The 21501-nt window shown below is 38.4% G+C and overlaps 1 protein-coding gene across 1 annotated transcript in view; it reads left to right on the top strand.

The window, feature by feature from the left end:
* LOC143389447 (fibronectin-like) overlaps window positions 1–21251 on the top strand; it is a 36275-nt gene extending 15024 nt beyond the window's left edge. The window contains 20 exon segments of the mRNA XM_076842499.2: window positions 821–1090; window positions 1865–1981; window positions 2649–2813; window positions 3456–3611; window positions 4283–4396; window positions 5212–5481; window positions 6656–6849; window positions 7642–7729; window positions 8617–8793; window positions 9676–9765; window positions 9984–10163; window positions 10330–10428; window positions 11406–11860; window positions 12957–13095; window positions 15327–15335; window positions 15550–15705; window positions 17589–17714; window positions 18214–18320; window positions 20715–20828; window positions 21180–21251. Coding sequence (XP_076698614.2) covers window positions 821–1090; window positions 1865–1981; window positions 2649–2813; window positions 3456–3611; window positions 4283–4396; window positions 5212–5481; window positions 6656–6849; window positions 7642–7729; window positions 8617–8793; window positions 9676–9765; window positions 9984–10163; window positions 10330–10428; window positions 11406–11860; window positions 12957–13095; window positions 15327–15335; window positions 15550–15705; window positions 17589–17714; window positions 18214–18320; window positions 20715–20828; window positions 21180–21251 — 3098 coding nt within the window.
* Window positions 21252–21501: the final 250 nt, after the last annotated feature.

The raw sequence follows: 21501 nt of genomic DNA, 5'->3' as shown, positions 1-21501 counted from the left end.
CATTATACAGTATGTTCTTTCTTAAATATGAATGCTTTTAATTGTTTTCCCTTAAAAAAGCCTATTTTAGTGTGTTTAGTTCTTCATAGTCCAAAAAGGACTTCCCAAAAGGAAGTTGATATATCACAATTTTGTTTGAGTATAGTATTAAATAGAATTAGTGAATATTTCAACTCAAATAAAAATTTGCTGTAAGTCCCAGAAGGGTTAAATAATTTGAATATGGGTTAAATAAAATGAACACTGAATTCTTATTAATTTTCAAAAGTTCTCAATTCATAAAGGATTACCTGCATTGGATCTATCCAGGATAATGTCTTCAGTTTTAGAAAATTTATGTCCAGCTTCATCACCACTAACTCTGTTGACAAATTAGTCTCTTCTTGGGCACAGAAAGCTTCTTTGGTATCTTCTTTAACTTGACAGTGGGCAGATCTTGTCTTACTTTGAGAGATACAGGATGGAACTGGACTATTTGAACATTGAAACACTTGAAAATATTACTTCCCACAGTATTTTAAACACTGGTCTTCAAATGTGATACAGAGACTACTGTAATGATGTGTATACATAACAGGGATTGCTTAGAAAAAGAAAAATGCATGAATTGGCTATTTTGAACTGAGAATATATGATTTTGAAATTCATCTGTGGCTTTGAATCAGTGCCTCATAACCTAAGATTCAGGGCACTTCACTACATTGATGAGAAATGATAAAAAGTTGGGTGGATGTAACTCCCTCCCACCTTCCTCACATGTTAAGCTCATGGTATCTTGTCTTTTTTCTTCCCCTCTTCCTCTCATGGGTGGAAAATATAGGTCTTGATTCCCCATCTGGCATTGAATTTTCTGACATCACTCCCAAGTCTTTCACTGTCCACTGGATTGCTCCTCGAGCTGCCATCACTGGCTACTGGATTCGCCATCATCCTGAGCATAGTGCTGGGAGATCCCGAGAAGATAGAGTGCCCCCCTCTCGGAATTCCATCACCCTCACCAACCTCAATCCAGGCACAGAATATGTGGTCAGCATTGTTGCTCTTTATGGCAGAGAGGAGAGTTCCCCCTTGATTGGCCAACAGTCAACAGGTAACTTGTAGTCTGTTCTTCAGAGCAACCCAGGCTTTCCCATACAGTCGGTACAGTCTATGAAATAACTTAGCTTTATGTAGGCAGAGTCATCTTCTCCCCCCAAAATAGATCATGGTTAAAGACACAGAGAGGCCAGTGAGAGAATGTGTGGAGGAAAATCTCCCTCTTAGAATATAGTGAAGAAAATAATTTCTTTATCCCAAGAAATTTCTCACCTGATTTAGATATTTATATGTTTATAATTATAAAAGTTTTATTTAAAATACAGAAAACCATTTCAAAGTTCTCTTAAAAATATAATTTTAGTATAATAGTGTCATTATTCTTGGAAGATAGATGCTGAAGCACTTAGGGGAGAAGTGTCATCTTGATGTCTCTATCTTAGTCTGAAATGATGTTAATCATTTTAGGTTATTAATGTTAAGAGAGAAGCAAATGTTGCAAATGTTTCCAAATAGTAGACACTTAAGAGGAGGACAGGTGGCTATTCATTGTTATTATTTTTGTGACTTTTCTATGGTCTTACTAAAATAAAAAGTGGAAGGAACAAAATCCTTCAATAAACTTGAAACAATCATTTTATCACAATTTGAATAGTCTCTTAACCACTTTCCTTGAATTGTTCATAACTTTTAGTTCTACTAATTTCATACAGTATTTACATTTTTGTATGAAAGAAACCTAAAAATGATGACCTGGAAAATGAGCAACGAGAATCCAATTATCATTTGAAAGTTATGGATGTGAAGATTTGTCCCTCGTATTTTCTAGTTTCTGATGTCCCAAGGGACCTGGAAGTCATTGCCTCCACCCCCACCAGCGTACTGATCAGCTGGGAAGCCCCTGCTGTTACAGTGAGATATTATAGGATCACCTATGGAGAAACAGGTATGTTGGCTACTTGATGCTTCACATTCTTAAGCAGACCAAAATCTGCTGTGAAGAACCCAAAAGCTCAAAATGGACATAAAATTAAAGTAATTTTGGCAGCGCACTTGCAGACACTTGTCTATTCCATGAATACCTGGACTCTGCATATGATATAGTTGGTTATAAAATCAAGAGAAAAAGTTGATCCAATACAACTAGAAGAGGAATAGCAGAACTGAGGAAAAAAAGATTGTCAGTTCACAAATATATTATCACTGGTCAAATATGATTTTTAACTTTTTCTTCATTTTACTTTTCTGTATTCTCTAATTTTTAGCATAAAAACATTCCATGAAAAAACTTTAAAAGGATGAAGGACATAAAATACTAGTTTGAGTGAGGGCTTACCTCTCCTCCCTTTTAATATTAATCTACAGCTTAGTAACATTTCAAAGTTAGAATGTTAAAATAACATTAATTGCAATTTTCTCCCTATTTTATATACTTATGAAGGTTTAGTATGTGTATAAATACACCTTCCTGTCCAGGATTTATTAATAACACTCTTTAAAGGGGAATAAGTAATAAAATGTGATTTACATACTGCTTTCAATATGTTAATTAATCAGTAATGCCCAAGTAACTCTAAGCCCCTCACATTATGGACTAATCCCTTTTCACACAGGAGGAACGAGCCCTGTTCAGGAGTTCACTGTCCCTGGGAGCAAGTCCACAGCTACCATCAGTGACCTTAAACCTGGAGTAGATTACACCATCACAGTGTATTCTGTCACTGGCCGTGGGGACAGCCCAGCCAGCAGCAAGCCAATTTCCATTGACTATCGAACAGGTACAAAGTTCTTTTCTGGAACAACACAGGATTATTTATTCAGAAAACTTTTACAATGTTTTCCCAATATATTTTCCTCACTGTGAACTTGATTTCCTTTCTTTCTTCTTCTTTTTTTTTTCTATTCTTTTTTGCTGGGGATCAAAGTCAGTACCTTGTACATGCTAAAAAAGCACCCTACTACTGAGCTATAACCCCCAGCCCCGGTCTTTCTTTTTAATAAGACAAAATCGTTAGTTAACATTATAAGGCAAATATACAAGGAATGACTTCAAGAGCACAGATTTTTTAAAATGTGTTGTTAATTGATATATCTCATGTGCCTCCTGCAAGAAATAGGCAGAAAGATAATTATTCAATAAATATTTGTTGAGAAAGAAATGAATGTATTGATAATTATAGGAAGACAAACACCTACCTGGGGTGTAGCTTCTTTGTGAATGAAGCCATCATCTTGAAAACATTTGTAATGAACACCCCACCCCTCAAAGCTATCTCTTTATTCTTGCAAAAGAAATACCTGGGAAAGGTTAATAGGAATAAGAGATCTTTGAATATGTACCAGAACCAAAGATAAGGACTCTTCTAGTCTTGTCCCCCAGGACTGGGCCTGTACTGGTTTCTTTTTACTTTTATTTGTAGAAATTGACAAGCCATCCCAGATGCAAGTGACTGATGTTAAGGATAACAGCATTAGTGTCAGGTGGCTGCCTTCAAGTTCTCCAATTACTGGTTACAGAGTGACCACCATTCCCAAAACGGGCAAAGGACCATCACAAACTAGAACTGCAGGTCCAGGTAAGAATAACCCTCTTGTCACATACAGCAGGATGAACAGAGTAGGACAACATAATTTTCCTTCTTTACTAGATGGCCACCTTGTCATGGGGACCATACATTTCATGCCACATGTCATGGTTGCCCATTCATGAGCTCAGGACTCAAGATCATTTCCAACTTACTTCACAGTAGCAGTTTTAGGATACACACATTTCTGGTTTTACATGCATGGTTCTGTTTAGTGACATGGGCCTCTTAAATTACCAGATCCATCTTTGTGGTTTTGTTGGTATGCACACCAAGAAGAATAACTGACTTTTTCAGATTCTTGTAGATCTGTTGTTTTTATATTTATATAAAATATTTGTGAAAATAGGATCTCAAAGCAACCTCAAAATCAAGTTAATTTTCTTTCTTCCTTTTTCCAAGAGCACCATCATTCATTGTTGAGGGCATCATATTAAGTTTTTGACCTTCTCCTTGAATGTGATTTTATTCCAACATGGGAAATTGTATTAGCAATAAACAGGTGTGTCCAAGAGGAAATTGATATCTAACTCCTTGATATTTTCATGACAATTCTGCAACTAAAAATTCGAGACCACACATGCTTACTGTCAAACTCCAGAAGTCACTTGGATGACTTTATAGTGCATAGATGCTACATTTGCTTTTCACTCCCCTTGCAGATCAAACAGAAATGACCATTGAAGGCTTGCAGCCCACAGTGGAGTATGTGGTTAGTGTTTATGCTCAGAATGGAAAAGGAGAAAGTCAGCCCCTGTTTCAAACTGCAGTAACCAGTACGTAACAAATGTGTGGTTTCCTTTTCTAAAGTCAAATTTTATTCTTGGGTCTGAATGCCCTCTGCATGTCTTTTGCATTTTATACAGAGGTAGAACCAGCTTATTGTTTAGTTTGTATCTTGAGCTGAGTCCTTGGCAAACATTTTTCTTTCTTCCTGCCAAGTAGTGAACGTACAGGAAAGAAGTTGTGGAACTACCATAGTGAATTGCTGTGCTTTGAATTTCTTTTGCTCCAGTGGCCTCAGCAAAATCTTATTTGCCTATAGCAAATCTACAAAATATTTTGCTAGGACCTTTTTTTCTATGACTGGATGGTAAAGTTGAATAAAGTATACATTATGAAGTTACCATTTTTGGAGGACTGTGGCTGGAAAAACATTTCATATGAATACTTAATAAGAAAAAAAGAAGAGTTTAAGAAAGCTTATAGCGATCTGAATGTAACATTGAAAATCAATATTACCACTTCCAAGGCATAGAAAATCCAGGTCTATGAGACTAACATTACATTGCAAAACAAATCTTAGTGGAACATCTTTAAATCAATGCAAGTATATCCCCAACGTGGGGACATTTGCAGAGTGCCTAGGCATCTCATGTACACCTATTTTGATAAGTTATGCAACATCAAATATTTTCTAAACCAAAACAATTTTAGGCAAGTGTCAAGTAATTTTCCATTGACTAGTGGGTTAATTGCAGTGTAATTCATCAAAGAAAATGGTATCTGCAAAACTGCTTTGCATGTTATAAAAATGCTTATTTCACAACTTGCTTTTCACATGACCTCTTACCATTAATTTGCCTAACAGACATTGATCACCCTAAAGGACTGGCATTCACTGATGTGGATGTCGATTCCATCAAAATTGCTTGGGAAAGCCCACAGGGGCAAGTTTCCAGGTACAGGGTAACCTACTCGAGCCCTGAGGATGGAATCCATGAGTTATTCCTTGCACCTGATGGTGAAGAAGACACTGCAGAGCTGCAAGGCCTCAGGCCGGGTTCTGAGTACACAGTCAGTGTGGTTGCCTTGCACGATGATATGGAGAGCCAGCCCCTGATTGGAAACCAGTCCACAGGTATCTTGGTAATCGCACCACCAGGGTGCTCATGGGAGCAGTGACTTTAAGCCTTGCTGAAAGTCTACTTTATGGGGCTATTCATTCCCATTTAAGGGGTAAATAAATAAATAAAATAAACAACCCTCTTTAGAAAAGATCCTCTTTAAAGAGGAAAGAGGAAAAACAGTCAATTTTAGGTGGTATTAGGTAAATAAATCTGATGAAAAGAAATATTGGAGTAGCTTGGCTTATACATAAGGCCATGAAACCAGACATCTAAAGATGATACTAAAATTGTGGATATTTCCGATGCTATGACTCCCTGTGGTTACTCTCACACTATGTACAAAGGAAAGCAGTTTGGCATCCTAGAGTTTCCTCTAAGAAAAGATCCCAACTAGGACATTTTATAGCAGCATGATTCTGAGAGCACATGGGTAAGACCTTTCTCCCCTGGCAAGATAGCTTATGCTTGTGTATAATTTGCCTAAAGGATTCTGATTCAGACACACAGGAAACAGTCATTAAGGCAAATTCTTTCCATGATTCTTTATCCTCTTGTGCTTTATTGCTGAATCAGAGTGGAATGCTAAAAATTTGTCCTGGTGATGGTATAAACCTTAGCAGTGACAATCTGATTATTGCTCCTTGCTTCTCTTTTCTGCTTCTATTGTGATCTAATTTTCTTCTTATGTTGCACCACAGAAATACTTCAAATTTAGCAGTTACATCTGCCTTGGGGTCCGAATAAAAAGAGACAATAAAAACATAATTCTATCTTTTTTTGGATGGCATACTCTGAATGCCATAAGAACATAATTTATATAGAAAAAGGGCCATTGTTCTTTTCATACAAATACAAATGGAAAATCAATTGTAATGACCAATAAGCCAATATGACTCTTTTGTTTTTTTAAGGAAAAACAAATAACTTTGAAAACCCAAAGTTTCCTAGAGCTCAAGTATTTAAAGTGTTTTCAGGATTTGAGAATTGGCAGATATAGAATACACATTTCAGAAAACTTTCTTTCTTTTGTATCCCTTCTTGTTATGCTCTCCTACTGAATCTTTTCTGGACCAGGGAATCCTCTAATCCAACAAGAGCTATCCCTTCTACTTCCTGGAATTCATTCTATGTTCCCTTCTCCCCACTTCCTGTAAGATAACCTTTGACCAATGACCATCCCAACAGCCATCCCTGCCCCAACCAACCTGAGGTTTACTCAGATTACACCAACAAGCTTTAGTGCCCAGTGGACACCACCCAATGTCCAGCTCACTGTATACCGAGTACAAGTGACCCCCAAAGACAAGAAGACCGGACCAATGAAAGAAATCAACCTTGCTCCTGACAGCACCTCTGTGGTTGTATCAGGACTGACTTCTGTCATTGGAATAAAGTAGAGCCTCTCTTACATAGTTAATTAGGTGGTAGAACATAATCTCATGCTCGATCCAACTGATCTTTTCTTCTCCTGTCAAATAATTTTATTGTGATTTTTTGTATCAAGAGAATTGCTTTTTGTTGACCTAAGCTTTTCCAGATGACTATTGGAACAGAATTTTATAAATAGCTTTAGATTTTGTGCAGCTCTTCTGGAAGTATTCTATATATGTGGGGGCAATTTGCATATCAGTAGACATAAATTCATTTAGTTATACATTTTTTGAGTGATGTCATCTTGGCAAGAAATGTTCTCCAGATTGTACCAACCAACTTGACCCTACCCTCATTAAAAAATTTTTAAATCATTCTAGACTTATATATTAAGACCAGTTACAGGGAAACTACAGAAAAGGGTTTCAGAGACAGAAAAGAAAATTATCTTTGTCTGTGACCATAAAAATTCATGATTTACACCTGTCATATCATAAAAGAAAAAAAAAACAGGCTATTACCCATTTTTCTTATTTTTTCATCACCAGTTTTACATGAAAATGTGAGTTATAGCTTACTTGGGCATAAGCCCATAAGAGCTTTTTAAAATTCATTTAATTTCAGTCTGTTGCTGGTCATCTGTAGTGTAGAGATGAAATTAATCTAGGAATTGACAGTGTTGTGAGATTTGTTAGTTTATTTCTTTTTTACTAATAACCACTGAATTATCTAAGCCATGGTGAAACTCCCGGGGCTTCTTGCAATGACACTGCTAAAGCTCACCAAGCCCTTATTTCTAGGTGGCTACCAAATATGAAGTGAGTGTCTATGCTCTTAAGGACACACTGACCAGCAGACCAGCTCAGGGGATCATCACCACTCTCAAGAGTAAGTAATCCAATTTTCTAGTCTCAAAATTTTCTGTATAAACAAAGAATGATAAATGATCTCTCTGGTCACTAAGTTAAAAGTGGAATGAGTCCCAATGTGGAAATTGGTGGGATTCCCTATCTTTTTGACTGTTACCTTTTTTGCCCCTTCAGAAAGTATTCCACTAATACCTAAAATGAAATCCTTTCATAATGGTATAACATTGGTGTTAAAGATTAGGACTAACAGCTACTTTATGCTCCACTTGTTAGAATTTGTTTTACTGGAGTTAGGTCTGGGGAGGACATGTTGATTTCTACTGTATTTTAACAGCACCATAAGTATGGGATCAAATTTGGCCCAGATTTTAGTTTCTGCTCCATCAATAACTTGCTGTGCGCTCTTTCAGCTGTCACATAAAGTGTCAAAAGTTCCATCATCAATAAAATAGAGATAAAATAGGAATCTTTTCTGTTGAGAGAAAAGATATGAAGCCCTATAAAAACGACGAAATACTAGCAATAATACTGGCTATTATACATATAATTGCTAGCTGGCCATGCTATTATAATTCCTACCACACACTTTTACAGTACAGTAAATTAATCATTTTAATACTTACTGAAGATTTGTATGTACTATAAAGTCAGACCTGGGAACCACTGGTAGTATTTATAAAGCTTTTCAGTTCTTCAAAGAAAAAGGCACACAATGTAACTATTTCCATATTTCCTAATTACTGTTGAACATTCTTTGAATGCCAAGGGAGATAATCTACAAATTATTTAATCAATGTATTTTCTGAAGAGGATGTATTTTTAAAACATAAAGAAATGTTTTAAAAGATCGAAATCTCACCTATATGAGCCAGGCAGGCACTAATCTCTAGCTATAATCCCATGCAGATGTCAGCCCTCCCAGAAGGGCTCGTGTAACAGATGCTACTGAGACCACCATCACCATTAACTGGCGAACCAAGACCGAGACGATCACTGGTTTCCAAGTTGATGCCTTCCCAGCCAATGGCCAGACCCCAGTTCAGAGAACCATCGGCCCAGATGTCAGAAGCTATACCATCACAGGTGAGGGGACCCACCACCTTTACCACAAGTGACAGTCAATCAACATTCACAATGTAAACCAGCTTCTTAGTTATTCTATGTCTTATATGATTCAATTTATTTCCAATTTTTTATGATAACACAGCTTGAAACAGTTATTCTCATACCATAATCAAAAATAGTTTTGTCCTTTGAATCTTTTATTTTGGTCTACTGTGTGGTCTCAGAGAAATGGCTTTTTATCAGATTTGTTCCTTCATCCCTATGCCCTTTCTTATTTAAAAAAAAGTAAAATAATGTAAAACCAAAAGAAATAGGGTCTGAGGATGCGGTTCAATGGTAAAGCACTTGGTGAAGCTCTGGCTTCCATCCCCAGAAGCACAAAAAAATGAAAATAGAAAAGAAAAAAATGAAATGGTGGTGTATAGTTCTTAGCATTAATATAGATTTTAAAAAGACATAATTAATAAAGACAAACAACATTACTTAATAAAGGTCAAAGTTCAGAGGGAATTTGATAAAATAGATCAATTTAGGTCTTTTTGTGCTGTACAATTCTGATTCCAGGTACCAAATAATGACCACCTAATTACCCTATAGAGAAAGTACACTCAGTGGGCCACCCCTCATTCTCCAAGAGGACTGCTTCTAAAGTAGCATTTTTGCATTTAAAAATTTATTTTAGTCGGAGGTCCTTCTCTGCATTAGTGATTTGCTTTTAAGTATGCTCCACAATAACAGTTAATATCCACATCATGTTCTACTTTATTGTTCAAAGGTAGACTACTTCCATGATCTGTATAAACATGGGTGGGTAGATGAGCCAAGAAAATTGCAGGTGTGGGCTTGAAAACTTTCCTAGTAAAGAAGAACACATAGAAACCATCTCCTCTCACATCCCAGGTTTGGAACCCGGCACGGACTACAAGATCTACCTGTATACCCTGAACGACAATGCCCACAGCTCCCCCGTGGTCATCGATGCCTCCACTGGTAACTGCTTTGTGCTGACAGACACCACTGGCTTGTAGTATAATCAGACACATGAACTTAAGAAACAAATGAAGGGTCTTTGTAATATGACTCCCTGTGAACCATGGGAAGAGCTTACAGAATTTCACTCTCTTAAGTCTGATTAAAAGGGCTGGGGGGGAATATGGGACCATTTTCTTGGCTTTTATTTTCTGAGACTTAGTTTTGCTTTCTTTTAGTCATTGATGCACCATCCAACCTGTGCTTCCTGACTACCACCCCCAACTCCTTGCTGGTAGCATGGCAACCGCCCCGTGCCAAGATCACTGGCTACATCATCAATTATGAGAAGCCTGGGTCCCCTCCCAGAGAAGTGGTCCCTCGGCCCCAACCTGGTGTCACAGAGGCCACTATTACTGGTATTGTGTTCCCTCCCTTTCCTCTTTACTCCCTCTGACAGTCTAAGTCTTGAAACTCCATCTGTATCTTTGATGCTATATCATGAGAAAGGGAAGCCCTGCACTTCAAAAGACATTCTCCACACAGTACCCTCCATATGACATGACGTTCTATTCTGCCCATCAGCCCTAGAACCTGGAACCAAGGACACAATCTACATCAGAAGAACCGAGTACACAATCTACAACCAGAAGAATGAGCCCCTGATTGGGAGGAAAAAGACAGGTAAAAAGCACTTTCCGGGTAATGAGAAGAACGTTAAGACTAAACTAATGAATGATGGATTTTGCATTGTAAAAAGGGTCTCTCCATGTTTTGACGCATATATCATGGATGCTTTTTCTAATGGCCCAGTGTATATTTTGTACTCTCTGACAGGAGGAATAACTGAACATCCTCTGTAGAGTTCCATTTTATTTATTTATTTATTAAAAGGCCAGTCAATATAAAACCTTGTTATTACCTTTCAAAAATTCAAATCCGATATGAAATATAAAACCAAGTTGTTATTGCTATTCTTCTATACTTTGTGTTGACTGTTTTTTTTAAAAAAAAAGGAGGGATAGAAACCCCTCCCATTGTCTTATTATTTGATTTCTGAAACTTGGAACTAAATAATGTTTTACTTTGTCATTCGGTCTTAGTTCAATTTGGAGAAAATGCTGTACATATGGCAATAGGAAAGCTTTCAAAACAAATATGTGTTCTTACCTCTTTTTACCATTTCCAACCATGAAAACTATTGATTTAAACCTCTGTAATGCTCATACTTCTGATTTAAACCTCTGTAATTCTCATACTTCTTATACTGACATGATCGCTGTGGATTCTAGTTCCTATGATTTGTTTCTCAGGTTTAAAGAGAGAAGACAATGGCCTGGGGAGGCACTACACATTGCAGTTTCATTAGGCTTAATTTGAACAGAGGCAGCTTCTGTGGTGCTCAATGGTTCAAAGCTTTGTGTCTCTAATAAATTCATGCTAACACTTTTTTTCTTTCTAAACTATAAAGAAACCTTTGAGAAAAATCATAAAGTTTTCTTTCTGGGAAAAAGTGGGTTTTTTTGTAATCTGAGAACCGCTGGTTTTCCAGGGGCTTTGATCAGGTTGATATACAATCTTCATTGCCTGAATTGATAATGGTTGCTACTTGCTGAAACTTAACGCCCTTTGCTTTTTTTGCTCTAACCTCTCTTGGCTAGATGAGCTTCCCCAACTGGTAACCCTTCCTCACCCCAATCTTCAAGGACCAGAGATCTTGGATGTTCCCTCCACAGTTCCAAAGACCCCATTCATCACCAGCCCTGGGGTTGACAATGGAAACGGTTTTCAGCTTCCTGGCACAAGCCATCGGCAGCCCAGTTTGGGGCAACAAATGGTCATTGAGGAACATGGTTTTAGGAGGACCACACCACCCACAGCGGTCACCCCCGTAAGGCATAGGCCAAGACCATACTCGCCGACTATAGATGAGATTCATGTCCCCAGGGGAGAAGTAGACTACCACCTCTACCCTCACAATAGGGAGCTCAATCCAAATGCCTCTACAGGACAAGAAGTTCTCTCTCAGACAACCATCTCTTGGACTCCATTCCAGGACAGTTCTGAGTATATCATTTCATGTCAGCCCATTGGCATGACAGAAGAACCCTTACAGGTAATCATCTCCCTCCCTGCCTGTGGCTGGGAAGCTCAGAAAGGAATAAATTAGAGGAAAGAAGTGACAAAGTTTTCCTTCTGGGAAAGTGTTTTGTAATCTGAGAATTGCTGATTTCCCCAGGGGCTTTGATCAGGTTGATAAATAGTCTTCATTGCCTGAATTGATAATGGTTATTAATTGGTAATGGTTATCAATTCCCATGGGCTTCTTACTAGTAGGATTAAGAGGCTCTGATGTAAAATGGCTACTTCTAGAACTTTTAGAGAGATGGCACATTTAAGCACTGATCATTTATTAAAAGTCCATATGGCTCTACTTGGGAGGATGTACGAGAGAGCGTCATTAGCTTTTATTCAGTAGAGAATGAAATCATTTTTATTATCTTCACACATTGGAGGCTCCATAGTAAGATGAACAAAGACATGATCTTAGAAAAGAAGAAAGATACTCCACTGAATTTACATTTGTGCACCATTCTTAGTTTGTCCTTGAAGAATCCCATTATCTGTAGTATATACAAGGAAAAAGAATGTAAGAGGAGCTGTGCATGTCAGCTGTTAGAAGTAACGGATTCTCTTACTAAAACCCCATCCTTTAATTTGTCCCACTGGCACAGTTTTTAAAAATGACTATGTTGTGGGAGATTACTGAGCTTAGAAACCTGAGTTTGAGGATGTGCCATTGTTTTAAGGACTCTGTATTGTGTTGTGGTCTACTGCCCACTGTGCATGGCCTGCCTGTCTCCACAGAGAGCAGTGTCTGTGCTTGATGTGAAAGGATCATGCAGGGCTTCCATGGGCTTCTACAGAGCCACATCTAGTAGGATTAAGAGGCGGCTAGTGTCATTGAGGGCTCCTGCTAACTATGGAGCACATAGGCAGACTTTGGGTAGGAAAATCTGAGAGAAGTGACTATTCCTTGCTCATTCCATTTCTCTCCTTGGCCAGTTGGGACTCCTATATACCCCTGGTCTTTATTAGTTTCCCTTTGATTTGTTTAAACAGTGAGGGTTAATGATAAGGGACCAGGGGAGCCCGCATCTGTTCTTTACTATAATGCTCTCTCCCCATTTTGGCTGTACCAATAATTGCAGTTCCGAGTTCCTGGAACTTCCACCAGTGCCACTCTGACAGACCTTACCCGAGGGGCCACCTACATCATCCTAGTGGAGGCAATGAAAAACCTGAAGAGGCACAAGGTTCTGGAGGAGGTTGTGACTGTGGGCAACCCTGGTATGTAAATTCACATGTGGTTTAGGCACATGCTCCTTGTTGGACTGCACCAGAGAAGGCTTTTCCTAGTGACTGTTCCTTTGTTGCTTGTTGCCTTGCAACTGTGGAAAGTATGCCTACCATCAATATGAAGTACATGAGCAACCTTAAGTTCCTTTAACTTTAAGTGTCCTCACCAACACACATGCAGTGTTAGGATGACAGGCCAGGCTTCAGTTATTTAGCGCAAAAGTATTGAATCCTTCCCAGTGTCTTGAGTTGATATGAGGCACTGGTTTCCTGGTATACTTTCCCGTACCCCTTCCTTCTCACCATGCTGTGGTCCCCTAGAGTGATTCTTAGTACCAATACTAATGGGAAGTTCTCCTCTGCAACACATTTTTATCCAAAGAGCTTCCTAATTCTAAAGTTATTTCACTTTTTTTCTCCTGATGATATAGGTGTAAAACCATCATAAAGGTTAAATGGCCATTGACTTTATTGTGGGGTGGGGAATGGGTATTGGGGATTGAGTTACATCCCCTGCCCTTTTTATTTTTTATTTTGAGATAGGAGCTTGCTAAGTTGCTTAGGGCCTTGCTAAATTGCTGAAGCTGGCCTACCTTAGCCTCCTAAGTAGCTTGAGTTTCCAGGCATGTGCCACTGTGCCCAGCAACCACTCACTCTTCTTTGTAGCACTTTGCAAGTCCTTTAAAGCCAGTAGCATGCCACCTGGCTTTTACTTTGCAGCAGCTGATGTTATTCACCCAGGAACATGAGATAGGAAATAATCAAAATCGTGAATCCTGAATCTTCCCATTGGAAGGGTCTCTCTCCACACCAACAAGGAGTGGTAACTCCTGTCTATGCCATGTAACAGAATCTCATCCTAGGGTCCAGTTATATAATTTCAGCCTTATTCTTCATCTGACAAAAGACTACTATTTTATATGTGTAAACTTTGGTGAATTATAGCAGCTAACTGCTGGCAGGCTGGGGGGAGGTTCTTTTGTGTTTGTTATTAGGTATTGCATTTTGTGGCTTTAATGGCAAAATTGTTGTGTGAAAGGAATTTTTGAGAGCATAAAGGTTTTTGTGCTTTTCCACATCTTTTTATTTTCTTTAAAAGAGTCCAACTCCATAACATTAGTTACAATAGAATTTTAACTCCTGAATATTTTTGGAATAATGAATCCCCATTTAACAGTCTTAAGTTCTTTCTGTTTTTCTTTCCTACTCCTTATTCCTGGCAGCAGTGTTCTTCATGATAGCCAGGGTCTCTTGACTTTGAAACATTTCAGACTTTTTAGCTCTCTAAAATATATTTCTTTCCAGAGTGATGCCTTTTGAAATATTAGGCACTTCCAGTATCTACTGGATTTGATTTTACACTGTTAAAAAAAAAAAAAAACCACACAGTGAGATTTAAAGTCACAGTAAGTTATCATATTCAGTTTTCAGAGAATAACTTGAGGCATGCTTTATTTGCAGATTGTTTATCTATCTATCTATCTATCTATCTATCTATCTATCTATCTATCCATCCATTGGTATCAGGGACTGAACTCAGGGGCATTCAACCACTGAGCCACATCCCCAGTCCTTTTTAAAAGTTTTTATTTTGAGACAGGGCCTTGCTATTTTTCTGAGGCTGGCCATAAACTTTCAATCCTTCTACCTCGGACTCTTGAGTCGCTGGGATTCCAGGTGTGTACCCAGCATGCCTGGCTTACACAAATTATTTTAAAACAAGTTTTTCTAAAACATAAAGAGACAAGATCTTTGGTCACATGATGAGACTGTTACTTATTCCTAACTCATGTACTTCCCATTTGATTTCTCCTATTTGAAACAGTTGGTTTTATTAATAAAATCAGTTTTACTATCATAATAACTATTTTGCAAAATCTAGGATTTCCAAACTATTATGCAAAAAAATGCAATAATAAAAGTGAAGACTGCATTATAACAGTATATAAAAATGCTAAGACCTTTGCATCATAAGCAGAAGGTAGCCTCTGATAATATTTCTTAGTTTAGTGAGCACTTTCTACAGGTTGTCAAAGGGACAATACATTGGCTTCTTGGCCTTGTGAGAGAGATGTTAAATAATTAACTCAAGGTCACTCAGGTCCTGATGGAGAGGCATTGCTACCCTTGTTCTTACCTGGCTTAAATTGCCTCAAAGTTGATTCCATGTTCTATAAAGTAGATTTACCAGATTTGATCATTTTTACAATTGAAGACAAAAGTGAAAGATGGTCTCCTTTTCAGATGCTGGTGGCAAGTGTCCATTGGCTACACCTTTACATCATTTATGAGAGTGGCTGATACATCCATGGAGCATATGGAATTTTAGAGCTACCGGAATTTTTCTGTTAGATTAAGTCATTGTATATAATGTTCTGGTTTCTTCTTCTTCTTCCAAACCACCAATAATAGGTCTCTTTTGCTTTTTCTTCCTGTTGCTCATAGGCCCAAACCAACCTATTGATGACACCTGCTTTGACCCCTACTCGGCTTCCCATTATGACATTGGAGACTAATGGGAGCGAATATCTAAAACTGGTTTTAAACTCACGTGCCAGTGCTTGGGCTTTGGCAGTGGGCATTTCAGATGTGATTCATCTAGTGAGTAGCTTGCTCTGACCATCCACTCTTCCTCCATCTCCTCCAGTTCCATACATTCGCATTAACGTACCAAGGAGTCATGTTTGGTAGACGCAAGCTCTTCCAAACATTTGAGAAAACTGTTGGACTCAAAGTAACATTTTGTATCATTGAAAAATGATGGGAAATTTTACTTGTTGAATATCGCTTCATTTCAAGTCGTATGCTAATACAACTACTGATTAAAGCAAGTTGTTGGTGATGCTTTTGAAATTTTCTGTTAAGTCAAACTCAGTGGAGTCAGTTCTCATTGAGAGTGCCAGTCAGAGAAACCCCAATTCTCTTTTAATGTTTAGTGTTGAATGTGGTTCAAGGTGATGATTCATACTCATACTCATTTAACACAAATCAAACATACATATGTACACACACACTCTCACATTATACACACACATCACAAATACACACATTGAATATGTGCACACACACACACACACACACACACACACACACACACACCAGCCACATAGTTTGAATATTGCTAGTAATGTAAAGGAAAATGTACAGATATTCTACTTGTCCATAATTTAAAAGCCACTTCACCAAAAAATATTTGATTTTCAAATTATAGAGATTTTAATGTTTCAAATTACAGTGATCCTAGGATTATCTATTGTGCTTTGAGAGTTACTATTAGAATTTATAACCTTTCACTTATCCTTCGATTTTAGGAGATATAATCATTATTGACCATTGGTTCATTTTTACAGGTGTTAACCATTATACCATATAAACAATCCTTTCATCAACTTTTACAGAAATCATATTCATGGAAGTAAAACAGAACAGATTTTTAAAGATTTCTTAAAAGTATATTAGTTGACTTATATACATGAAATGGCTTAATCCAGATTGAAATTCAAAAGCCAACTGATTTTTACAGTGTAGACTTCTGAGCTTGGCCACCTGAAAATGGTATATAAAATTGGGAGGCTGAGCAGAAGTATGGGCGTGCACTGCGGTAGAGTTGGGTGTGTTAACATGTGGCAGCAATGAGGTGGTTGGTTTTTAACTTCTGAAAATGAACTACTTTTTAAAACTTTGCCTGTTTTTTTGCCTGCATAAGTATTAGGTGCAATTGTGGGAGCAGAAGTCTAAGGTTGTTTATGAGTGTCTTTAGATCAACTTACATATTCTTTGCTTGAATGTCATAGTTATTTAATGCCTTTTCTTCCAATTTGAGAAGACTGAATTGTTGATTTTAAAAATTAGAAGAAAAAATGCATTCTGATGTAAACTTCCTAAGTGTGTTCTATTTAGTATAAATCTCAGAGACTAAAAGTCATCTTTTACATATGGTAAAGGCATAGGACTTGTGGATTCTCTTCAGCACCAGGTCTCTATTTGTAGGGATGATAGCCAGGGTTTATCATTGTTTTGTCATCTATGTTTATTCTTTCTTTCAACTTACATGCAAGAGGTCATGGCAGAAAGAAAATGCTGATCTGTTTCATTGCACTTCTTTGTATCTAAGGTCTCTGCAAATCCAAAACTGACTTTAAAAAAATATATATATAAATAATATATATATATTCCTAAAAGACTACTCTGATCCTGCTTTCATTCACCACAATTTTAAACCTTAATGAAAATTTAAATGGAAATCATTGGCCAAGTCCTATGACATGATTACTGCGGAGTGCCTTAAAATGGCCTAGAAAATAATAAATAGTAGAAACTATATTTTTAAGTCCAACTGAAGAATCAGTTCACAGTAGGGATTGTGACCTTTAACTTGTCATTCTTTCCAGATATGTGGATTTTAAAATCCTATATCCCAGTGTGCTTTTCTCTTGAGAGTCAGAACACAAATAACTCTGCCTGTGATTTTCCCACCCACACAGAATGGTGCTACGACAATGGTGTGAACTACAAGATTGGGGAGAAGTGGACTCGCAGGGCAGACAACGGCGAGATGCTGAGCTGCACGTGGCTGGGCAAAGGGAAAGGAGAATTCAAGTGCGATCCTGGTACGTCATTGAGAATGGTTTCTGGAGCTCTATTGGCACACCCACTTCCATTAGGGGCTGTAACTCCCATTCACAGGATGGACTGGAGACTTTAGGTCCCCTTGAGGTTTGAACAGAGGCTTTGTTCATCTTTTGATTTGGAAAAGTGGAGGTGAGCCTCAAAAAGGAGTCATGATGGAATGTTATTACAGGCCACTTTAGCACTTTTCTGAGTATTTTGATCATTATCTACAGTGAAAATGGTGGAAGAAGTCTCTATTGGTCTGTCAATTCAACTTTTAAAATATGATTTCCATTGAACCTATTAGATCTAGTTTGTGGAAATGCTGCCTTAAGATCTGAGGAGTAGTACCTCTCTTATGATGATTCATATAAATTTGAGTAATTTGGACTTTGATGATACAAATTTAGGATAAAATAGAACCCACCCTTGTATCAAGCTGAGTCTGCATTGCTGTTCTTGGTCTTACATGTGCTTCTGATTTGTGCCTACATGTAGATGGGACAACATGCTACGATGATGGGAAGGTTTACCAGGTGGGAGAACGGTGGCAGAACGAATTTTTAGGTGCCATTTGTTCCTGCACATGCTTTGGAGGCCAGCAGGTAAGATGGGATGTGCCAGGTTCCCTGCAATTTAGATGACACAGGGGAGGCTCCTGTATTTACATGCTGTGTGCAAGGTGCCTCCATGCCTCTTATGAAGAGTTGATAAGACTCTGGAGCATCCTCCCTGAGAATGGCAGACAGCCCCTCCCCATGCCTGCTCTTCTCAGGCTGTTCTGTTCTTCAGCACTGGAAGTGTTACCTGCTATGGAGCACTGAGTAGCCAGCTCTATGCTGATGGACAATTTTCCTGTGGCCTTGTTGTGAAATATTTCAAATAATACTTTGGGTCTAAGAAAATTCCACTTTGTGCCCTCTCTTAGTCCAAATATATATCCTTGTACTAGCTCTACTAATATGCTAAGTAAATGGGACAAACAGGAAATGAGAAGTGGTCATGGCTCTTACTTAATGATATAGTCAGAAATTAAATTAGTATGTATTTAAAATCAAGCTAATTAAGGAAGGTTTTTGAGTTGAGTCTGACAAATACAGTTCTGACTAGACTGGAGTCAGCAAGAAAGGGTTTATGGAAAAGAGAAGAATAAACTGGCTGGACTTGGGGTGTCTCAGATTTGGTTGAGGGAGCAGAAAGACAGTAAGCACACCCCCAGGGACAGGGTGAACTGGCCCAGGTAGGCTCCATGAACCAAACCTCTGCCTAAGTGTCTTGTTGTCAGAAATTAGATGGCAAAAAAATTCACTATTTAAGCCAGTACTCCTCAGCTATTTCTAATATATGCCCTCCTTCATTGTAACAACAGAATGCTGTGCCTTTCCCAAATAAGTAAAATTTCAAAGGGAAATGACTCTTGTAACTGGAAAGTAATGGAAGGTCATCGTCCTTCGTTTTCAATGGAGACATGCCTTTCCTAACAACACTCCAAATTCTGATCCATGGGAAGGAAACATGCTTCCACCCCAGGCGAGGTCCACAGTATGATATATTTGGCATTAACCAGTTACAGATGCACAAGAAGAAAATGAGCGTGATGGAAAATGTACTTTGGGGAGATTCATCTGGCATCAGGGAAGCTTCTTCAGGGTTCTCTCTGCATCACCTTACCAAGGGACACAGTCCAAGGAAACTGATCTGATTCCATCCCTAGTGTGTGAAGTTGGTCTCTTTCTTTCAAACCCCCCCCCCTCTTTCTCTCATAAAGACCGATCATAGAACTCAGTCATTTTGGTATAAAAATGTGTAAAGGAGAATTTATTGGGAAGTAGACATTGGTCACACTTCAGTCTCTTTGTTACTTAATGAACGTGAAACCTTTCCCCTGTGACTCCTTTTCTGTTGCAAAGTGCTCAATGAACCACTTATGACAGGAGTAGGAACATTCCTGATTCTGTAGGTAGGCATTGACCTGTATTATGTTAGGTGTTATGGGAAGTAGGCTACAAAGTGGAAAATGTCTAGAATATATAAAAGATATGAAAGAATGTATAAAATATATTTAAAAAATAAGAAAGAATATATTAGTGTTCTTTGGGTTGCAAGAGGAAAGTCCTGTTCAAGTTAAGTGGGCAAAAATGTCTCCCATAACTGAGAAGTTCTGTATCTACCAGCTTGAGGGGCAGCTCCCACCATGGCATATGGAGTCTGTTGCTCTTGGGCTACCATTTCTTTTCTAGTAGATTCCCTGCTTATGGTAACATCCAAGATCAGCTTCAAATTTACCGTCTCCCAATTTAGGAACAGAGAAAGAGAACTCTCATTTCCCCTCACTTCAGGCAAAAATCTGAGAGAGTTTTACTGGTGTTGCGTGGTCTGTTCCTATGCTCCACTCCATTGCTGGCCAGAGACAAGACTTCCATGTTACTGGCCAGGGTGGTTTAGGAAGGGAGTTGCCATATGATGCTGGAAAGACCATGGCTAGTGTCAGCCCAACTCCATGTTGGCAGCCCCAAACTATGGCCCATTGTGTGACTTCCCTCTCCCTCCCAGCAAGCCACTCCTCTCCCCTGGATCTCTATTTCCTTTGCTGTATAATGAAGGTATGTGTCTATGTGGTCTCAAGTCTCTTTTAAAAGCTCTAAGATTCTTTGAAACAATCTCTTCCATCATCTAGTATTAAAAAAAAAAAAAACATTGCTGAGGATGTTGGGACTGCAATCAAACTTAGCAGACTGAGTGGGATTTAGATAGGAAGAGAAGAGAGGAAATTCCAGGAGAAAGACAAAGTGTATGCAGAGGCCAGTGTGAGCTTTGGTGATAAACCAAAATGTATTCCAAGAGTTGCAAATACATGAGATTCTCATCAGTGCTTCTTTAGTGATTTACTGCTTATATTTGACCAATGCACAAGAGCTGAAATTCTTAACTCAAGCACTAATTATGATGCCCTTGGGATGTCTGTCCTAAGCTCCATTTGTTTCATCTCTCTCCTCCAGGGTTGGCTCTGTGACAACTGTTACAGACCAGGTGGTTCAACTGTTCCTGAAGGCCCCTCCTCAGGTCACTCCCCCAACCAGTATACACCGAGATATCATCAGACAACAAACACTGTAAGTCCATTTGCCCCTGTAGACTCTCCCTAAATGTAATTGGGTGCATGACAGGGAATCTCTTTCTGCAGATTCCTTTCTTCTGAATGAACCAAATATTTGTTGTTGTTGTTGTTGTTGTTGTTGTTGTTGTTGTTTTGAAGATCTCTTAAGTGACTTGTGTGGAATACTGTATCCTAAAGCATCATTGAATTTTTGAATATCTCTCATTGCTCAGTATATGGCTGGGCTCTTCAAACTAGAAAGTTTCTTTTCTATGAACAGTTGTCACAAGTCTCCCCTTCCAACCCACACCCCCATATACGTTATAGAGTATTTGCTATACTGATTCTCTTCTTCTTCCATTAACAGAATGTTGATTGCCCAATCGAAAGCTTCATGCCTTTAGATGTGCAGGCTGACAAAGAAGATTCCAGAGAGTAATATTTGCAACCCAACGGAACAAGCATCTGTGTCTGCTATGGTCTATCCGAAGTCGAGTGATGTTAGCAGATCCCATCTTTGAATGTTTGTTTCTTTCTTAGCCTTTTGCTCTGGAGACTCCAGCTTCAGCTAAACTCACGGCTTCTCCAAGCATCACACTGGGAAGTGTTTTGAGACTTTTCTCATAAATGAGGGCAGTATGTTGTCTATTCTGCTTTAGAATAGTCAGTACTGCTCAGTATTTTAAATG

The sequence above is a fragment of the Callospermophilus lateralis genome, unplaced genomic scaffold (assembly GCF_048772815.1).
Source record: "Callospermophilus lateralis isolate mCalLat2 unplaced genomic scaffold, mCalLat2.hap1 Scaffold_1386, whole genome shotgun sequence".
In the NCBI taxonomy this organism is placed as follows: Eukaryota; Metazoa; Chordata; class Mammalia; order Rodentia; family Sciuridae; genus Callospermophilus; species Callospermophilus lateralis.
Note: the sequence above shows the minus strand (reverse complement) of the source record. Positions and strands in the feature narration are given on the sequence as shown.